This window comes from Triticum aestivum, chromosome 5D (genome assembly GCF_018294505.1).
Source record: "Triticum aestivum cultivar Chinese Spring chromosome 5D, IWGSC CS RefSeq v2.1, whole genome shotgun sequence".
NCBI classification, from domain to species: Eukaryota; Viridiplantae; Streptophyta; class Magnoliopsida; order Poales; family Poaceae; genus Triticum; species Triticum aestivum.
This window is the reverse complement of record NC_057808.1, coordinates 52,120,485-52,141,518: the sequence shown is the minus strand read 5'-3', so window position 1 is coordinate 52,141,518 and position 21,034 is coordinate 52,120,485. Positions and strand designations below refer to the sequence as shown.

At 45.3% G+C, this 21,034-nt stretch overlaps 1 protein-coding gene across 1 annotated transcript; it reads right to left on the bottom strand.

Annotated features, from left to right (window-relative positions):
• Positions 1 to 19,744: 19,744 nt before the first annotated feature.
• LOC123124291 (glutaredoxin-C1-like) lies at positions 19,745 to 20,349 on the bottom strand. The gene has a single exon (XM_044544938.1). It carries the CDS (start codon positions 20,257 to 20,259, stop codon positions 19,948 to 19,950), a length of 312 nt encoding a protein of 103 aa, XP_044400873.1. The 5' UTR covers positions 20,260 to 20,349; the 3' UTR covers positions 19,745 to 19,947.
• Between the last annotated feature and the right edge of the window lie 685 nt (positions 20,350 to 21,034).

Genomic DNA, 21,034 nt, shown 5'->3' with positions numbered 1-21,034 from the left:
CGCTACCCCGCCACCAACGGCGACGCTGCCGTCCAGCCATCCGCCCGCGTAGCGCCAGGACCCCGCCGCCACGCCGGACCGCCGCCGCCTAGGGACACCCCCAGCCCGCTCCGTCCCGCGCCAGAGGAAGCCGAGAGGGGAAAAGCAAGGGGGCCGCCGCCGCCAGCGTCGCCCGGGCCAGGCCCGGCGGCGAGCACCGATGACGGCGGCGGGGAGGGAAGGAGGAGGGTGGGTCGCTGGAGAAGGAGATCGGGGTGCGGCCGGTCGCCCGCGAGGGCGACGCGGTCGCGAGAGCCCGAGTAGGGGGAGGGGAGAGATCTTTCTTCTGAATTTATTCTTAATGATGACTCGAGCCTCGTTATCAACAAGTTTCAAGAAATAAAACCGTAAACATGCTATGATGATTTGCCTCCAAAGCAAACACCTCCTGCCCAAGCAGGTAAGGATCGCACTTCCTTTTCAAGAGTTTCTCCAAATTACTCTTTGGCAGACCATGTCTGTCAACCTCAGCTGGCTGCATCGTCTTCAACTAAGGCGACAAGGCCTTCCTCTTGGACTCAATTAGCTCGGCGACTTCAGAATGTAAAGCCTTCCTCTTGTGCTAGAGCTTCTTGGTCACGTTCTCTTTTGAAATGGGCGCTGGCTTGGGCTTTACCTCCTCGACCTCGGACTTGGTATCATGGGTCTCAATGTCTTTGGAGTCGGATTCTAAGTTTCTGACCTTGTCCTCAGGTTCATAATAATACCGAGTCCGAGGCCTATGAGGTGCAGCCCAACTTATCGCTCTTTCAAAGGAGAATGTGGCCGAGAAGCCCTGGCACAAGTGGAAATCGCAATCATTGTAGGCCGAACTTGCCAAGCCAACCGAGCATAAGAGGAAGCTTGTCGTCCCTGAAGAGGATGCAACAGTCAGTTGATTGCTGAACATGGTCTGCCTAAGAGTAATTTGGAGAAGCTCTTCCAAGAGAAATAGAATTTGTACCTGTACCTCAGGCTAGATGTGTTGGCACTGGAGGCAAAGCATCCCGGGTTGTTTAAAATGGCATTCTTGAAGCTTGTTGACGGCAAGGCCCGGTCCCTCAAGAGTAAAAATGTAGATTACCGAAATGACTGTGCTAATGAAACTTGGTGATATCAAGAAATAGATTGTGACATCCTGACTTAATAGGAATTATAGACTACTCATATCCACAAGGAATTTTTTTCTTTTCCGGAATACCGGGTGCGCACGAGTGAGAACAAAGTGCGCAGGAAAGACTAGCATTGGCCCGTGGGGCCAGTCTAGATCCTGGGTGGTACTTTGATAGCCAACCGCAATGGCCAGGAAAGGCTCATCACTCATCAACTTAATTGAAGTGATGATAAGTCAGCAGACTAATCTTTTGTTGTTGGTCTCTAGTGTTGGAAATATGCCCTAGAGGCAATAATAAATTGGTTATTATTATATTTCCTTGTTCATGATAATCGTTTATTATCCATGCTAGAATTGTATTGGTAGGAAACTCAGATACATGTGTGGATACATAGACAACACCATGTCCCTAGTAAGCCTCTAGTTGACTAGCTCGTTGATCAATAGATGGTTACGGTTTCCTGACCATGGACATTGGATGTCGTTGATAACGGGATCACATCATTAGGAGAATGATGCGATGGACAAGACCCAATCCTAAGCCTAGCACAAGATCGTGTAGTTCGTTTGCTAAGAGCTTTTCTAATGTCAAGTATCATTTCCTTAGACCATGAGATTGTGCAACTCCCGGATACCGTAGGAATGATTTGGGTGTACCAAACGTCACAACGTAACTGGGTGGCTATAAAGGTGCACTACAGGTATCTCCGAAAGTGTCTGTTGGGTTGGCACGAATCGAGACTGGGATTTGTCACTCCGTGTAAATGGAGAGGTATCTCTGGGCCCACTCGGTAGGACATCATCATTATGTGCACAATGTGACCAAGGAGTTGATCACGGGATGATGTGTTACGGAACGAGTAAAGGGACTTGCCGGTAACGAGATTGAACAAGGTATCGGGATACCGACGATCGAATCTCGGGCAAGTAACATACCGATAGACAAAGGGAATTGTATACGGGATTGATTGAATCCCCGACATCGTGGTTCATCCGATGAGATCATCGTGGAACATGTGGGAACCAACATGGGTATCCAGATCCCGCTGTTGGTTATTGGCCGGAGAACGTCTCGGTCATGTCTGCATGGTTCCCGAACCCGTAGGGTCTACACACTTAAGGTTCGATGACGCTAGGGTTATAGGGAATAGATATACGTGGTTACCGAATGTTGTTCGGAGTCCCGGATGAGATCCCGGATGTCACGAGGAGTTCCGGAATGGTCCGGAGGTAAAGATTTATATATGGGAAGTCCCGTTTTGGCCACCGGAAATGTACCGGGACCACCGGAGGGTTCCGGGGGTCCACCGGGAGGGGCCACCAACCCCGGAGGGCCCTATGGGCTGTATGTGGAGAGGGACCAGCCCCTTAGTGGTGGGCTGGGCACCTTCCCTCCCAGGGCCCATGTGCCTGGGGGTTTGGGGGAACCCTAAGGGGAGGCACCCCCCTTGCCTTGGGGGGCAAGGCAACCCCCCGGCCGCCGCCCCCTCCTCAGATTGGATCTGAGGGGGCCGGCCCCCTCTCCCTTGCCCCTATATATATGTGGGGGTGGGAGGGCAGCAACACACCCAAGTTCTGGCGCAGCCCTTCCCCTCTTCTATGTTCTCCTCGTCTCCTGCGGTGCTTGGCGAAGCCTTGCAGGATTGCCACGCTCCTCCATCACCACCACGCCGTCGTGCTGCTGCTGGACGGAGTCTTCCCCAACCTCTCCCTCTCTCCTTGCTGGATCAAGGCGTGGGAGACGTCACCGGGCTGCACGTGTGTTGAACGCGGAGGCGCCGTGATTCGGCGCTTAGATCGGAATCAACCGTGATCCGAATCGCTACGAGTATGACTCCTTCATCCGCGTTCTTGCAACACTTCCGCATCGCGATCTACAAGGGTATGTAGATGCACTCCCCTTCCCCTCGTTGCTAGATTACTCCATAGATTGATCTTGGTGATGCGTAGAAAATTTTGAATTTCTGCTACGTTCCCCAACAGTGGCATCATGAGCTAGGTCTATGCGTAGTTTCTATGCACGAGTAGAACACAACGTAGTTGTGGGCGTCGATTTTGTCAATTTACTTGCCATTACTAGTCTTATCTTGATTCGGCGGCATCGTGGGATGAAGCGGCCCGGACCGACCTTACACGTACACTTACGTGAGACAGGTTCCACCGACTGACATGCACTAGTTGCATAAGGTGGCTAGCGGGTGTCTGTCTCTCCCACTTTAGTCGGATCGGATTCGATGAAAAGGGTCCTTATGAAGGGTAAATAGAAATTGGCATATCACGTTGTGGCTTTTGCGTAGGTAAGAAACGTTCTTGCTAGAATCCCATAGCAGCCACGTAAAACATGCAACAACAATTAGAGGACGTCTAACTTGTTTTTGCAGGGTATGCTATGTGATGTGATATGGCCAAAAGGATGTGATGAATGATATATGTGATGTATGAGATTGATCATGTTCTTGTAATAGGAATCACGACTTGCATGTCGATGAGTATGACAACCGGCAGGAGCCATAGGAGTTGTCTTAATTTATTGTATGACCCGCGTGTCAATGAAAACGCTATGTAATTACTTTACTTTATTGCTAACCGTTAGCCATAGTAGTAGAAGTAATAGTTGGCGAGACAACTTCATGAAGACACGATGATGGAGATCATGGTGTCATGCCGGTGACGAAGGTGATCATGCCGCGCCTCGAAGTTGGAGATCAAAGGCGCAAGATGATATTGGCCATATCACGTCACTTTATGATTTGCATGTGATGTTTATCATGTTTACATCTTATTTGCTTAGAACGACGGTAGCATAAATAAGATGATCCCTCACTAAAATTTCAAGAGACGTGTTCCCCCTAACTGTGCACCGTTGCGAAGGTTCGTTGTTTCGAAGCACCACGTGATGATCGGGTGTGATAGATTCTAACGTTCGAATACAACGGGTGTTGACGAGCCTAGCATGTACAGACATGGCCTCGGAACACATGTGAAACACTTAGGTTGACTTGACGAGCCTAGCATGTACAGACATGGCCTCGGAACACAAGAGATCGAAAGGTCGAACATGAGTCGTATAGTAGATGCGATCAACATGGAGATGTTCACCGATGATGACTAGTCCGTCTCACGTGATGATCGGACACGGCCTAGTTTGACTCGGATCATGTATCACTTAGATGACTAGAGGGATGTCCATCTGAGTGGGAGTTTATTAAATAATCAGATGAACTTAATTATCATGAACATAGTCAAAAGGTCTTTGCAAATTATGTCATAGCTTACGCTTTAGTTCTACAGTTTAAGATATGTTCCTAGAGAAAATTTAGTTAAAAGTTGGAAGTAGCAATTATGCGGACTGGGTCCGTAAACTGAGGATTGTCCTCATTGCTGCACAAAAGGCTTATGTACTTAATGCACCGCTCGGTGTGCTGAACCTCAGCGTCGTCTGTAGATGTTGCGAAACATCTGACATACATGTTTTGATGACTACGTGATAGTTCAGTGCGTAATGCTAACGGTTTAGAATTGTGGCACCAAAGACGTTTTTGAAACGTCGCAGAACATATGAGATGTTCCGAAGACTGAAATTGGGATTTCAGACTAGTGCCCACGTCAAGAGGTATGAGACCTCTGACAAGTTTCTTAAGCCTGCAGACTAAGGGAGAAAAGCTCAATCGTTGAGCATGTGCTCAGATTGTCTGAGTGCCACAATCGCTTGAATCGAGTGGGAGTTAATCTTCCAGATGAGATAGTGATGGTTCTCCATAGTCACTGCCACCAAGCTATTAAGAGCTTCGTGATGAACTATAACATATCAGGGATAGATATGATGATCCTTGAGCTATTCGCGATGTTTGACACCGCGAAAGTAGAAATCAAATAGAAGCATCAATTGTTGATGGTTAATAAAACCACTAGTTTCAAGAAGGGCAAGGGCAAAAGGGATACTTCATGAAACAGCAAATCATTTGCTGCTCTAGTGAAGAATCCCAAGGTTAAACCCAAACCCGAGACTAAGTGCTTCCTGTAATGAGGGGAACGGTCACTGAAGCAGAACTACCCTAGATACTTGGTAGATGAGAAGGCAGGCAAGGTCAACAGAAGTATATTGGATATACATTATATGAATGTGTACTTTACTAGTACTCCTAGCAGCACCAGGGTATTAGATACCGGTTCGGTTGCTAAGTGTTAGTAACTCGAAATAAAAGCTGCGGAATAAACGGAGACTAGCTAAAGGTGAGATGACGATATGTGTTGGAAGTGTTTCCAAGGTTGATGTGATCAAGCGTCGCATGCTCCCTCTACCATCGAGATTGGTGTTAAACCTAAATAATTGTTATTTGGTGTTCGCGTTGAGCATAAACATGATTGGATTATGTTTATCGCAATACGGTTATTCATTTAAGGAGAATAATGGTTACTCTGTTTATTTGAATAATACCTTCAATGGTCTTGCACCTAAAATGAATCTCGATCGCAGTGATACACATGTTCGTGCCAAAAGATATAAAATAGTAATGATAGTACCACATACTTGTGGCACTGCCATTTGAGTCATATTGGCATAGAACGCATGAAGAAGCTCCATGTAGATGGATCTTTGGACTCACTCGTTTTTGAAAAGATTGAGACATGCGAACCATGTCTATTGGTATATATGCATGAAGAAACTCCATGCAGATGGATCGTTTGGACTCACTTAATTTTGAATCACTTGAGACATGCAAATCATACCACATGGGCAAGATGACTGAAAGGCCTCGTTTTCAGTAAGATGGAACAAGAGAGCAACTTGTTGGAAGTAATACATTTGATGGGTGCAGTCCAATGAGTGCTGAGGCACGCAGTGGATATCGATATGTTCTTACTTCACAGATGATTTGAGTAGATGCTGAGAATATTTACTTGATGAAACACAAGTCTGAATTATTGAAAGGTTCAAGTAATTTCAGAGTGAAGTTGAAGATCGTCGTGACAAGAGGATAAAATGTCTGTGATATGATCATAGAGATGAGTATCTGAGTTACGAGTTTGGCACACAATTAAGACATTGTGGAAAGTGTTTCACAATTAATACCGCCTGGAACACCACAGTGTGATGGTGTGTCCGAACATCATAACTGCACCCTATTGGATATGGTGCATACCATGATGTCTCTTATCGAATTACCACTATCGTTTATGGGTTAGGCATTAGAGATAACCGCATTCACTTTAAAAGGGGCACCACGCAATTCCGTTGAGACGACACCGTTTAGAGAAACCTAAGTTGTCGTTTCTTAAAAGTTTGGGGCTGCGAGGCTTATGTGAAAAAGTTTCAGGCTGATAAGCTCGAACCCAAAGCGGATAAATGCATCTTCATAGAATACCCAAAACAATTGGGTATACCTCCTATTTCAGATCTGGAAGCAAAAGTAATTGCTTCTAGAAACGGGTCCTTTCTCGAGGAAAAGTTTCTCTCGAAAGAATTGAGTGGGAGGATGGTAGAGACTTGATGAGGTTATTGAACCGTCACTTCAACCAGTGTGTAGCAGGGCACAGGAAGTTGTTCCTGTGGCACCTACACCAATTGAAGTGGAAGCTTATGATAGTGATCATGAAACTTCGGATCAAGTCACTACCAAACCTCGTAGGTCGACAAGGATATGTACTACTCCTGAGTGGTACGGTAATCCTATCTTAGATATCATGTTGTTAGACAATACTGAACCTACGAGCTATGGAGAAGCGATGGTGGGCCCATATTCCGACAAATGGTTAGAAGCCATGAAATCCGAGATAGGATCCATGTATCAGAACAAAGCATGGACTTTGGTGAACTTGCCCGATGATTGGCAAGCCATTGAGATAAATGGATCTTTAAGAAGAAGACGAACATGGACGGTAATGTTACCGTCTATGAAGCTCGACTTGTGGCAAAGAGCAATTTTTCACAAGTTCAAGGAGTTGACTACGATGAGATATTCTCATCCGTAGCGATGCTTAAGTCCGTCGGAATCATGTTAGCATTAGCTGCATTTATGAAATCTGGTAGATGGATGTCAAAAACAAGTTTCCTTACCAGTTTTCGTAAGGAAAGGTTGTATGTGATACAATCAGAAAGGTTTTGTCGATCCTAATGATGCTAAAAGGTATGCTAGCTCCAGCGATCCTTCCATAGACTAGAGCAAGCATCTCGGAGTCAGAATATACGCTTTGATGGAGTGATCAAAGTTTTTGGGTTTATACAAAGTTTGTTAGAAACTTGTATTTACAATAAAGTGAGTGGGAGCGCTACAACATTTCTGATAAGTATATGTGAATGACATATTGTTGATCCGAAATGATGTAAAATTTCTGGAAAGCATAAAGGGTTGTTTGAAAGGAGTTTTTCAAAGGAAGACCTGGATAAAGCTGCTTACATATTGGGCATCAAGATCTATATAGATAGATCAAGACGCCTAATGATACTTTCAAAGAACGCACACCTTGACATGATTTTGAATGAGTTCAAAATAGATCAGCAAAGAAGGAGTTCTTGGCTGTGTTACAAGGTGTGAGTATTGAGTAAGACTCAAGACCTGACCACAACAGAAGAGAGAGAAAGGACGAAGGTCGTCCCCTATGCTTTAGACGTAGGCTCTACAGTATGCTATGCTGTGTACCACACATGAAGTGTGCCTTGCCATGAGTTGGTCAAGGGGCACAATAGTGAACCGGGAATGGATCACATGACAGCGGTCGAACTTATCCTTAGTATCTAGTGGACTAAGGAATTTTCTCGATTATGGAGGTGAAAAGGAGTTCGTCTTAAAGGGTTACGTCGATGCGAACTTTGACACTAATCCGGATAACTCTGAGTAGTAAACCGGATTCGTATAGTAGAGCAGTTATTTGAAATGGCTCCAAGTAGCGCGTGGTAGCATTCACAAGATGACATAGATATTCGTAAAGCACACACGGATCTGAAAGGTTCAGACCCGTTGACTAATAACCTCTCTCACAAGCATAACATGATCAAACCAGAACTCATTGAGTGTTAATCGCATAGTGATGTGAACTAGATTGTTGACTCTAGTAAACTCTTTGGATGTTAGTCACATGGTGATGTGACCTGTGAGTGTTAATCACATGGTGATGTGAACTAGATTATTGACTCTAGTGCAAGTGGGAGACTGTTGGAAATATGCCCTAGAGGCAATAATAAATTGGTTATTATTATATTTCCTTGTTCATGATAATCGTTTATTATCCATGCTAGAATTGTATTGATAGAAAACTCAGATACATGTGTGGATACATAGACAACACCATGTCCCTAGTAAGCCTCTAGTTGACTAGCTTGTTGATCAATAGATGGTTACGGTTTCCTGACCATGGACATTGGATGTCGTTGATAACGGGATCACATCATTAGGAGAATGATGTGATGGACAAGACCCAATCCTAAGCCTAGCACAAGATCGTGTAGTTCGTTTGCTAAGAGCTTTTCTAATGTCAAGTATCATTTCCTTAGACCATGAGATTGTGCAACTCCCGGATACCGTAGGAATGCTTTGGGTGTACCAAACGTCACAACGTAACTGGGTGGCTATAAAGGTGCACTACAGGTATCTCCGAAAGTGTCTGTTGGGTTGGCACGAATCGAGACTGGGATTTGTCACTCCGTGTAAACGGAAAGGTATCTCTGGGCCCACTCGGTAGGACATCATCATTATGTGCACAATGTGACCAAGGAGTTGATCACGGGATGATGTGTTACGGAACGAGTAAAGGGACTTGCCGGTAACGAGATTGAACAAGGTATCGGGATACCAACGATCGAATCTCGGGCAAGTAACATACCGATAGACAAAGGGAATTGTATACGGGATTGATTGAATCCCCGACATCGTGGTTCATCCGATGAGATCATCGTGGAACATGTGGGAACCAACATGGGTATCCAGATCCCGCTGTTGGTTATTGGCCGGAGAACGTCTCGGTCATGTCTGCATGGTTCCCGAACCTGTAGGGTCTACACACTTAAGGTTCGATGACGCTAGGGTTATAGGGAATAGATATACGTGGTTACCTAATGTTGTTCGGAGTCCCGGATGAGATCCCAGACGTCACGAGGAGTTTCGGAATGGTCCGGAGGTAAAGATTTATATATGGGAAGTCCCGTTTTGGCCACCGGAAGAGTTTCGGGCGTCACCGGTAATGTACCGGGACCACCGGAGGGTTCCGGGGGTCCACCGGGAGGGGCCACCAACCCCGGAGGGCCCTATGGGCTGTATGTGGAGAGGGGCCAGCCCCTTAGTGGGCTGGGCGCCTTCCCTCCCAGGGCCCATGCGCCTGGGGGTTTGGGGGAACCCTAAGGGGAGGCGCCCCCCTTGCCTTGGGGGGCAAGGCAACCCCCCTGGCCGCCGCCCCCTGCTCAGATTGGATCTGAGGGGGCCGGCCCCCCTCTCCCTTGCCCCTATATATATGTGGGGGTGGGAGGGCAGCAACACACCCAAGTTCTGGCGCAACCCTCCCCCTCTTCTATGTTCTCCTCCTCTCCCGCGGTGATTGGCGAAGCCCTGCAGGATTGCCACGCTCCTCCATCACCACCACGCCGTCGTGCTGCTGCTGGACGGAGTCTTCCCCAACCTCTCCCTCTCTCCTTGCTGGATCAAGGCGTGGGAGACGTCACCGGGCTGCACGTGTGTTGAACGCGGAGGCGCCGTGATTCGGCGCTTAGATCGGAATCAACCGCGATCTGAATCGCTACGAGTACGACTCCTTCATCCGCGTTCTTGCAACGCTTTCGCATCGCGATCTACAAGGGTATATAGATGCACTCCCCTTCCCCTCGTTGCTAGATTACTCCATAGATTGATCTTGATGATGCGTAGAAAATTTTAAATTTCTGCTACGTTCCCCAACATCTAGGTTAAAGTTAAGCAATCAACCTTATTGTATATATAATCGTCATGTAGAATAAACCTCTATTCTGTCATTTGTTTTAACAAAGATGCCAATTCATGTCTATTTTGGTTGGCCATATATCAGAACATACTTACTGTATTATAATTATAAGTAAATAAATGCAATTGATATAATTAAGCACATGGCGCAAGAATTGTTGCGTCCATTTCTGTCAAAATAGAATTGCAAGTAGCATAATAAATAATTATCAACAGTCCACCCTACACTGCCAGAATGACGGCACTGTCTTGTACTACATCGTAACACTGATTCAGTTAGCTCACTACACTGACGGATAATAACCAGGAGGACATCCATTAGCTAGCTGGGTATAAGTGGCGGCAAAAACAACAAATTTGACATGTGGAGAAAAAGAATTCACAAAATAATGAACAGTCCTTGAAATTTTTTCACTCCACTGACCTTTCATGTAGCGCCTGATAGCTAGGCGTCACACTACACTGTGCAGCGCCTAACTGATAGACGCTACATGCCTGGCCACTATCACACTCTGGACCATCTAAAAATTGCCAAGTCATGTGCAACGCCTAAGAGTTAGGCATTACACTATACAGTGTAGCGTCTGGTGTTTAGGTGTTGCACTAGTGTCCAGTGAATTGTGCGACCCGACACGCCCGTTCTTATCGTGGTTTGATGGATTCGTTTCCCAACCGACCGTCTCTGGTCTGGCAGGTGTGTGGCGCTGGGTAACTACGATGGTAACAGCAACTGCATGTTTTTCTAGTACTACAAAATCAAGCACTCTGCTGTGATCACTTTGATTGATGGAGTGATGACAGGACAGGTGAAAAGGCTTGAGCAAACAGCAGCCGCAGTTTTGCTATGCACGAGTTTTAGTACTCGACAACTGCCAGCCACTAGTACAACCAAACAACGATAAAAACACTACGCCCAATAATGCAGCGCACAGATGTTGTACATTGACTTAGTAATTTTTAAGCAGTCCGAGTTGCGACGCTGGCCCATGTAATGCCTGTCAGTTAGGCGCTGCATAGTGTAGTGTGACGCCTAACTGTCGGATGCTACACAAAAAGGTCAGCCGGATAAAATTATTTCGTTAATAGTTTATTTTGTGAATTCTTTTCGTTCATAGATCAAATTTGTCATTTTTGCCATAAGTGGCAGCATTTTAGTTTGATCAAAGTGGCTATATAACAACTTAAAATTTCCAACTCCAAACAAAACTGAAATACCTCACCTGCATCCTGTACCTCTGGACGTTGAGCCGCGCCATTGAACATCCACTGAAAATTTTAGTTTTAGATACGCCTTAAATATATTTTAGTTACTTGCTGAAAATTTTAACTGAACGTATGCTAAACATTTGCCAAATGGACATTGAGCATATTTTATATATAGGTCTAACATTTTCTAAATAGATGTTGAACTTTTTCCGAATAAATGTTGAACATTTGTTAAATGCACATTGAATATTTTTAAAATACACGGCGAACATTTTGCAATAAAGATTGAATATTTTACATAAATTCCATAAATAATTTTTGAAAACGTGTGAAATATTTTTAAGTGTTACGAACATTTTTTACATTTTTTGTTTTTTTCAAAAAACCTGTAACAAAGATATTTTCAAATGTGTGAACATTTTCTTGATGTGATTTACATTTTTTTGAATGATATGAACTTTTTACAAGTTGCATGAACATTATTTTACATTACATGAACATTTTAATTGCACAGTGAACTTTTCCAAATTAATTAACTTAAAATTTTAAATATAAATTTTTCGAATATTTCAAAATGTATAAATGAAGAAATAAAAATAAAATAGGAAAAAGTGAATGAAAACAAAAGAACGAAAGAGACTAACAAAGCAAACCAACTGCTCTCTACTGGGCCGGCCAACTACAAGCTCCTTGAGGCGAATCGTTCTTCCATCTCGCTAGAAGACGCACGCGTGGGTTGTGGGGTGTTTGGGGTGGTGTGTGTGTGTGTGTTGGTGTGGGGGGGTGGGGGGGGGGAGCTTCGTTGTGCACCAGGAACATCATTGAGTTTTGGGCCTGGAGTGGTGAACGTCGGGGAAATTTTATGATCAAGTCAGCATATTGGATGATAATGAACATAAAATTACAGAGGGAGAATTGGATCAAGGAAAATGCTGGCACTTGCAATAATGAGACGCAGAGTAACGCATGGACGCATTTATGGAAAATTCGTGTCGTCTAAGCTGAAGGTCTTGTTGTGGCGACTTGCTCAACTATCACTTCCAACAACGAATATTATTCACCATACAAACATATCCATGACATCTACCTGTCTTCTTTGAGGCACAGAGGACTCTGTTGGAACAAACCCACCGGCGTACCCTCTGGCGACAAACGCCGCACGAAGGTAGAAGAAGATGAACAGAATTTCCGGGCGACGAACGCCCCGACCGCCGAACGGCCTGTATGTTGGCTTCTATTTAACTCACCTACTCAAACACACATACATGGAGGTACACACGCACATACGCAGCACAACCCCGGAAGAACTCTCACATCGACTGGGCGCATACCACGGTCCCAACGGAGACTACATCTTCCTTAGGTCCCTCCCCCTCGGCTCGGCACATACCGTCACCGTGGCGCGGCAACAGACCGACGCACTACATTAATACACAGAGGAGGGGTTTATATAGGCTGGCTCAGGCTACGCCTCGCGCTCGCCCCCACTCCGCCTACGCATGCACGCAATCCGCCTGGCACGATTACACCCACGTCGCGTCCATTCGTGCATGACGTGAGCTGGCCACCAACGGATCCTGCATGCACGCACGATACACACAACTAATTGACCCACTAATCTCTCCACTCGAAGCTGCATGCACACACACGCACTGCCTAACCAACTGGAGACTAACTCTAAGTCATGATTATTCTAACAAACTCCCCCTAATCTTGACTTGCCTTCTCGCCTTGCCATCACAGGAGACATGGCTCATCGTCGACCATCGTCCACCTGATGCCGCCGCGCACCCCCACGCCCGCTGCGACGTGCCGTGTGCTCGCCGCGCCCGCGCCACACTTCCATGGCCTCCTCGCCATGCCGCCGCAGCCTCCACGCCACGTCGCCGCAGCGCGCGCACGTCTATGGGCCGACACACGGCGTGGAGCTCCGCATAGCCACGGTGAACGCCGCCACCGCCGGACTCGCCGTGCGTCGCCTTCGCCGCGCTCGCCACGCGCCGCAGCCGCGCCGCCGCGGACTCACCGCGTGTCGCCTCCACGTCCGCCATGACAATCGCAGCGCCGCGCACCTCCGTAGGCCGACAGATGGCCTGGAGCTCCGTCGCGTAGCCGTCCACGAACACCGGCATCGCCGGCACGCCTCCGGCACGGCGAACCACGTTAAGACAACCAAGCTCATGATACCAAATGTTGGAACAAACCCACCGGCGACATACGCCGAACCGCCCTCCGGCGACAAAAACAGAATTTCCGGGCGACGAACGCCCCGGCCGCCGAACGGCCTGTATGTTGGCTTCTATTCAACTCACCTACTCAAACACACATACATGGAGGTACACACGCACACACGCAGCACAACCCCGGAAGAACTCTCACATCAACCGGGCGCATACCACGGTCCCAACGGAGACTACATCTTCCTTAGGCCCCTCCCCCTCGGCTCGGCATATACCGTCACGGTGGCGCGGCAACAGACCGGCGCACTACATTAATACACAGAGGGGGGGGGGGGGGTGTTATATAGGCTGGCTCAGGCTACGCCTCGCGCTCGCCCCCACTCCGCCTGCGCATGCACGCAATCCGCCTGGCACGGTCACACCCACGTCGCGTCCATTCGTGCATGACGTGAGCTGGCCACCAACGGATCCTGCATGCATGCACGATACACACAACTAATTGACCCACTAATCTCTCCACTCGAAGCTGCATGCACACACACGCACTGCCTAACCAACTGGAGACTAACTCTAAGTCATGATTATTCTAACAGACTCATGGAGACACACTTTGGTCAACTGCTCAGACGAGGTGATGGTTGAACATATGTGTGCGAATCAGGATGGCAATGCAAAAACTGGCTTTCTGCTATGCACGATTCTCTATCCCAGGACGAGTTCATCCGCATGGTGGTGACTCTTTGGGCAATTTGGGGGCGAGGAGAAAGCTGTCGATTCTCTATCTCAGGACGAGTTCATCCACATGATGGTGACTCTTTGGGCAATTTGGGGGCGAGGAGAGAAGCTATCTATGAGGATATCTTCCAACGTCCACTTTCAACTCATCCTTTTGTTGTATCATTCCTCTCGGAGCTACAACAATTACAGAAGCTAAGAACACCCAACACAACTGAGGATACATCATCGAGACCAAAGGAGTAGATTGGCCCGCCGGCGGGATTGGCCAAGTTTAACATATAGACACCGCAGTCGCAAAGAATTTAGGAGTTGATGCAATGGCCGTAGTGAATCAAGATCATAATGGAGTTTATATGGGTGCTTCGGTGATTTTCTTCAGGGGATTACGAACCTTGCAACATTCGAGGCATTTGCTATCAGGGAAGCTCTCGCACTAGCCGAGGATCTAAATTCTAGAAGAATACATGTCGCTTCAGACTGCAAAGTGGTGCTGGAAGACATCAAGAAATGCAGTGCGTCCAGCTACGGCGCAATCATACATGAAATCATAGAACACTAGTATATTTACTTTGTGTGATTTCGTTCACGAATTTCGGAGCTCGTATCTCGTGGCTCACAACCTAGCGAAGCATGCTTTATATTTAAGGGTTGGCGGGCATGTCTGGTTAGGCCTACCCGGTGATCTTGTTTTCATCCTTATAAACATTGCGACACATAAAATCTTCACATGATTGTCTAAAAGAAGTAATCGCGTAAGAAGAAATTTCCTAGGCATTTTCTATTCCGCTCTTGTGACGCCGATTACTTTGGTGATCATACATAGCGCACACACCACCGTGTTGGGAAACGTAGCATGCAATTTCAAAAAATTTCCTACGCTCACGCAAGATCTATCTAGGAGATGCATAGTAACGAGAGGGGGAGAGTGTGTCTATGTACCCTCGTAGACCGAAAGCGGAAGCGTTTGACAACGCGGTTGATGTAGTCGAACTTCTTCTAGCTCCGACCGATCAAGCACCGAACGTATGGCACCTCTGAGTTCTGCACACGTTCGACGCGATGACGTCCCTCGCCTTCTTCATCCAGCAAGGTGTCGAGGAAGTAGATGAGTTTCATCAACACGATGGCGTGGTGACGGTGATGGTGAAGTGATTCTCGCAGGGCTTCGCCTAAGCACCGCAAAACTATGACCGGGGGTGTAAACTGTGGAGGGGGGCGCCGCACACGGCTAACGATTGTTGTTATGTGTGCTAGGCGCCCCCTCCCCACGTATATATAGGTGGGAGGGGAGGAGAGGCAGCCATGGGGCGCCCCAAGTAGGAGGAATCCTACTTGGGGTCCTCCCCAATTCGGCCTTGCCCCTTTCCTTATTTCCGGAGGGGGGGGGGGGGGGGGGGGGAGGGAAGAGGAAGGAGAGAAGGACAGGGGGGCCGAACCCCTTCTTTCCCTTCTCCAATTCGGCCTCCTTCCTTGGGGGGGGGGGCACCCCTTGTGGGCTGGTGTGCTCCCGTCCTATGGCCCGTATCTTTCCCCCGGGGGTTCCGGTAACCCCCGGTACTCTGATAAATACCCGATACTATCCGGAACACTTCCGGTGTCCGAATACTATCATCCTATATATCAATCTTTACCTCTCAACCATTTCGAGACTCCTCGTCATGTCCGTGATCTCATCCGGGACTTCGAACAACATTCGGTCACCAAATCACATAACTCATATAATACTAAATCGTCATCGAACGTTAAGCGTGCGGACCCTACGGGTTCGAGAACTATGTAGACATGACCGAGACACCTCTCCGGTCAATAATCAATAGCGGAACCTGAATGCTCATATTGGCTCCTACATATTCTACGAAGATCTTTATCGGTCAAACCGTTATGACAACATACGTTATTCCCTTTGTCATCTGTATGTTACTTGCCCGAGATTCGATCGTCGGTATCCACATACCTAGTTCAATCTAGTTACCGGCAAGTCTCTTTACTCGTTCCGTAATACATCATGCCGCAACTAACTCATTAGTCACTTTGCTTGCAAGGCTTCTTATGATGTGTATCACCGAGAGGGCCTAGAGATACCTCTCCGATACTCGGAGTGACAAATCCTAATCTCGATCTATGCCAATCCAATAAACACCTTCGAAGATACCTGTATAGCATCTTTATAATCACCCAGTTACGTTGTGACGTCTGATAGCACACAAGGTATTCCTCCGGTATCCGGCAGTTGCATAATCTCATAGTCGAAGGAATATGTATTTGACATGAAGAAAGCAATAGCAATAAAACTAAACGAGCAATATGCTAAGCTAACGGATGGGTCATGTCCATCACATCATTCTACTAATGATATGATCCCGTTATCAAATGACAACTCATGTCCATGGTTAGAAAACCTTAATCATCTTTGATCAACGAACTAGTCTAGTAGAGGCTTACTAGGGACACAGTGTTTGTTTATGTATTCACACATGTATTTGGCTTTCTGATCAATACAATTCTAGCATGAATAATAAACCTTTATCATGAATAAGGAAATATAAAATAACAACTTTATTATTGCCTCTAGGGCATATTTCCTTCACACCGATCAACTGGGTTGGCCCATAAGCGTGAACCGCTTATGTTTCATGTGTAGCTTTCTGGCCAGTTTTGAGAAGCTTAGCTTCCCACCATTTTATGTCTTTTCTTTACTTTTTTTTCATTTTAATATTTTGTACCTTTCTCAAATATGTTTTTTTAAATCATGAACAATTGGAAAATTGTGTTAGTGACTTCTTTATCAATGTTTTTTCAAATTTGCGAACAACTTATAATATCTATGAATAATTTCAAATTAGTGAACCTTTTCAAATTAGTGAACATTTTCTTAATTCACAAACATTTTTTTCGATTTTCTGAAATTTGGAAATTCATGAATTTTTTTGAAATCAACAAATATATTTTCAAATCTGCAATTTTAAAAAAAATCCATAAATCTTTTCAAAGCTGTGAACTTTTTAAAATCTATGAACCTTTTCAATTCCATGTACTTTTTAAAATTCATTTTCTTCTCAAATTCATGAAAGTTTTTGAATTTCATGACTTTTTCAAATTTATGATTTTTTTCAAACCTTGAATTTTTTAAGGATGGTGATTTTTTTTCAAAAGTCAACGGTTGACCGGTTAACCATGGATGTAGCGGACCGAGCCAGCCAGGTCAACGAACGAACAGTTGACCATGCAAACAACGCGTGTTGGGCCAGCCCATGCAAGCGGCCACGCGCGCTATGTTTCAGAAACTCACACTCCAAATAAAGGAGGGCTCAATTTTCTCCGGACCACTAATTAAGGTATACCCTTTCAAAGGTCACACTACCTTTCACTAGCGCTGACAAATGGTAGACTGCATGTGCACCACTTATTTAACATGGGAGTTTTCTCTTCTTTTGTAGATGTATATTTTTTGAATCGATTTATCTCTTGAATAGTGCATCCAAATCATGAACTGTTTTCATTGTTGTCGAGATTTGCAAAACTTGATCTCATGTTAATAGCTTTGGATGAATTTTTTTCATGAAGAAATAAAAAAAAGGAAAAAGATGTAAATAAAAAACCAATAACCAAAAAATAAAACCGAATCAGAACAAGGAAAAGCAACCAAATAAAAAACCAAAACCCAGAAGCACAATTGTTATTTTTCCAAAAATAACAATTGGGAAGCACAATTGTACTTTCCTTTTATCAGGAACCACAGGTCGTGCTTCTCCTTTTTAGGGAAGCAGAGATGTGCTTTTGGGGAAAAGAACAACCATGCTTCTTGTGCAAGAACATGGTTGTTCTTCTCACAGAAGCACAATTGTGCTTCCTAAAAGCACATGTGTGCTTCTCATGGAAGCATGGGCTATGCTTTTCCCTTTTCAGTAGAAGCACATGCTTGTCGCGGAAAACTACTTTTTTCTCAAAAAAATATTTTCCTCCAAAATCTAAGGAAAACCAGGCAAAAACCGAAGTAAAAAACCTTGAAAAAACCCATCTAAATTCAAAAACGCGTAAAAAGACAAAATCTAGAGGGAACGCCCAACGTGCAACACGTGGCGGCAGCTAAGTGCACCACTTACTACGCTCCCAGAAAGTAAAGACCTTTACGAGAATCAATAGTTAGTTGCTCCCTAGTTTCGTATTTGTCCCTATGTGTGACAAGATGTAACCCAAACGCTTAGAACGATCATCCATGGGCTAGCCCAGTGGCGAAGCCACACTTAAGCTGGGTAGTCAATTGACTACACAGCTTATGGCAAAAACTACAAATATCAAGTAGAAATTATGCCAAAAAATATTATAAATGCATATACTTGACTATACAACATTCAATTGACCACACATGATTGGATTCCTGGCACCGCCACTGGGCTAGCCCAATTAAACATGTGGAGACGCGATATTGAGGGTAACTATTTTCCTTTTTTCGTTTCATCTCTATTTTAGGTGGTCTTTCTTTCGATAATTTCTTTTTATCCTTTACCTCTTTTAGAAATCATATTTTACAAAATTTAGAATGATTTTAGGAATACATGAATAATTATAAAATTCATGAACATTTTTGAAAACACACGAGCATTTTTAAAATTTATGAATATTTTTTAATTGGTGAACATACTTGAATTCAGGAGCATATTTAAAGTACCCCGAACATTTTTTTTGCAAATTCGTGGGAATGTTTAAAATTAAGCATTTTTAAAATATGACACGAATAATCCCTTAGTTCACTTTTTCTCGAGAAAACCGACTAGAAAACTAGAAGACGAAAGGGAAGCTATGCCCTATGCGCTCCGCCAATAACTGGCAATGAGCGACGTAGAGGGGGCCTCCATAAGGGGTCATTGCGCTGGCGCGGGCTTATTGTCGGCCTGTCGGGGGATTTAACACGAGCGCCCTACTCATGTCGGGCGGCCACACGTTTTTCTGAGGAGCTGCATGAACACAAAGAAGAGTTTCATGGTGGGGCCCACACGTGCAAAAATTTCATATTTTTTTCTATGCAACGTTCATCACAATTCTGAATATTTAATATTTCTATAAGTTCAAGTTTTCAAAAGTTCAATTTCGGAAAGTTGAATTTTACTTCACCTAGTTTGTTCTCAAAAGAAGAAAAAAAAACCTCGGTTTTGTTTACTTAACCTATTATCTTAAACTCAATATTTTTGAAGTTTGAGCAAGGTTACAGAAAAAATATCACCATTCAGGATACCGAATATGTATCATTAGATCCATCATGTAATATATTTTCATATTGTATGTACTCCCTCTGTAAACTAATATAAGAGTGTTTAGATCACTATTTTAGTATTCTAAACGTTCTTATATTAGTTTACGGAGGGAGTATTTGGTACTCCCTCCGTTTCGAATTATAAGATATTTTCAATATTTGAAACTGGACTACGTACGGACTGAAATGAATGAACAAACACACTAAAACATGTCTATATTCATTCGATTCAGAAAAATGTTAGAACATCTTATAATTTAGAACCGAGGGAGTACTGTTCATATTTTAATGTAAGACTATTAGTACAAAGTTTAACTAAGACAACACTAATTATAATGCTTAACACTTTGACAGGACAGGTACTCCCAGCTACAGTTTAAAAAAAAGAAACACCTACATGATTTCCTTGGTCTCCACATCACCTAATACAGAAAGGATAACAGAGCACGTACACGTACGTGTATTACATTATTCTCTGCATCAGGCCGAATATCTACAAAACCTTCCCATGCACTACACCCAGACTGCACCTGCATGACGAAGCAGCGGGACAAGCTTGCCGCTGAGGTGAAGGGACATGACCTTGTCGGTGCATCCGACGAGCCTGCCGCCGATGAACACCGCCGGCACGGCAGGGTTCCGGCCGATGAGCCGCGCCAGCGCCTTCTCCATCTCCTTCCCCCTAGGTTCCTCGTCCAGTTCCACCACCGTCGGGTTCGCCCCGAGATCCCGGAGTAGGCTCGTCATCGTGTGGCACATGCAGCAGGAGCTCATGCCGAAGATCACCACTGCCCGCCGCCCCGCTAGCTTCGTCACCTGCTCCATCAGGCCGGCCAGGTCTTCAGTGTTAGTGCTAGAGAGCTTAATTTGTAGCTAAGCTTGCTCTCGTATACGAGGCTTTGACTTTTGAGTTGTGCTCGCTTGCTTAGAGTTGGGCACAGGGCGCGTTGCATATATAGCCATGGAAATGTGCACCGGCAGGATTATCTTCGAGCAATTTGACCGGAAAAAGGTGATACGGGAGCGTTCGGACAAATGCCGAGCTCCTTTGCACCACTCAGTGTCGTCTGTGGACTGTGGAGTATCGAATTTCTGGATGGCAATGGCGATGCGGCGACCTGATGCCAAAGGGGCCAAGATGCAATGGATTATATTGTGGATAAGGCATGGAGCTCTGACTTTTAGTAAATTCTCTTCTATCCCCTATTCGACAAGTCAGATGAGAGAGACATGGAGAGAGATCCTGCTGAGATCATATAGACCTTTGTTGATGGCGTCCGCCCAAAATCGCATTGAGGCCTTGTACTTATTAAGCATGATACCATTTAAATGAGCATCTGATTCTTCCTCTCCACCACTCCATTTTGTTGTGGAGTATAAGCTGCGAAGAACTTATGGTTGATGCCATAATCATCAAGAAATTCTTAGATATCTCCATGCCACTTTCACTTCTCACGTGCTTAATAGTGACTTCATATTCATTTTGAGCCTTCTAGGCGAAATGTTTCAAGATTTCCTGGGTTCTGAAATTGTTCTCGAAAAAGAATACTCGGGTGAATCGGGGAAAATCATAGAAAATGACGAGTCCATAGTGGTTGGC

Excerpts from the sequence above, each read along its gene's own strand:
- LOC123124291 (XM_044544938.1), bottom strand. The coding sequence starts at position 20,259 with ATGGAGCAGGTGACGAAGCTAGCGGGGCGGCGGGCAGTGGTGATCTTC.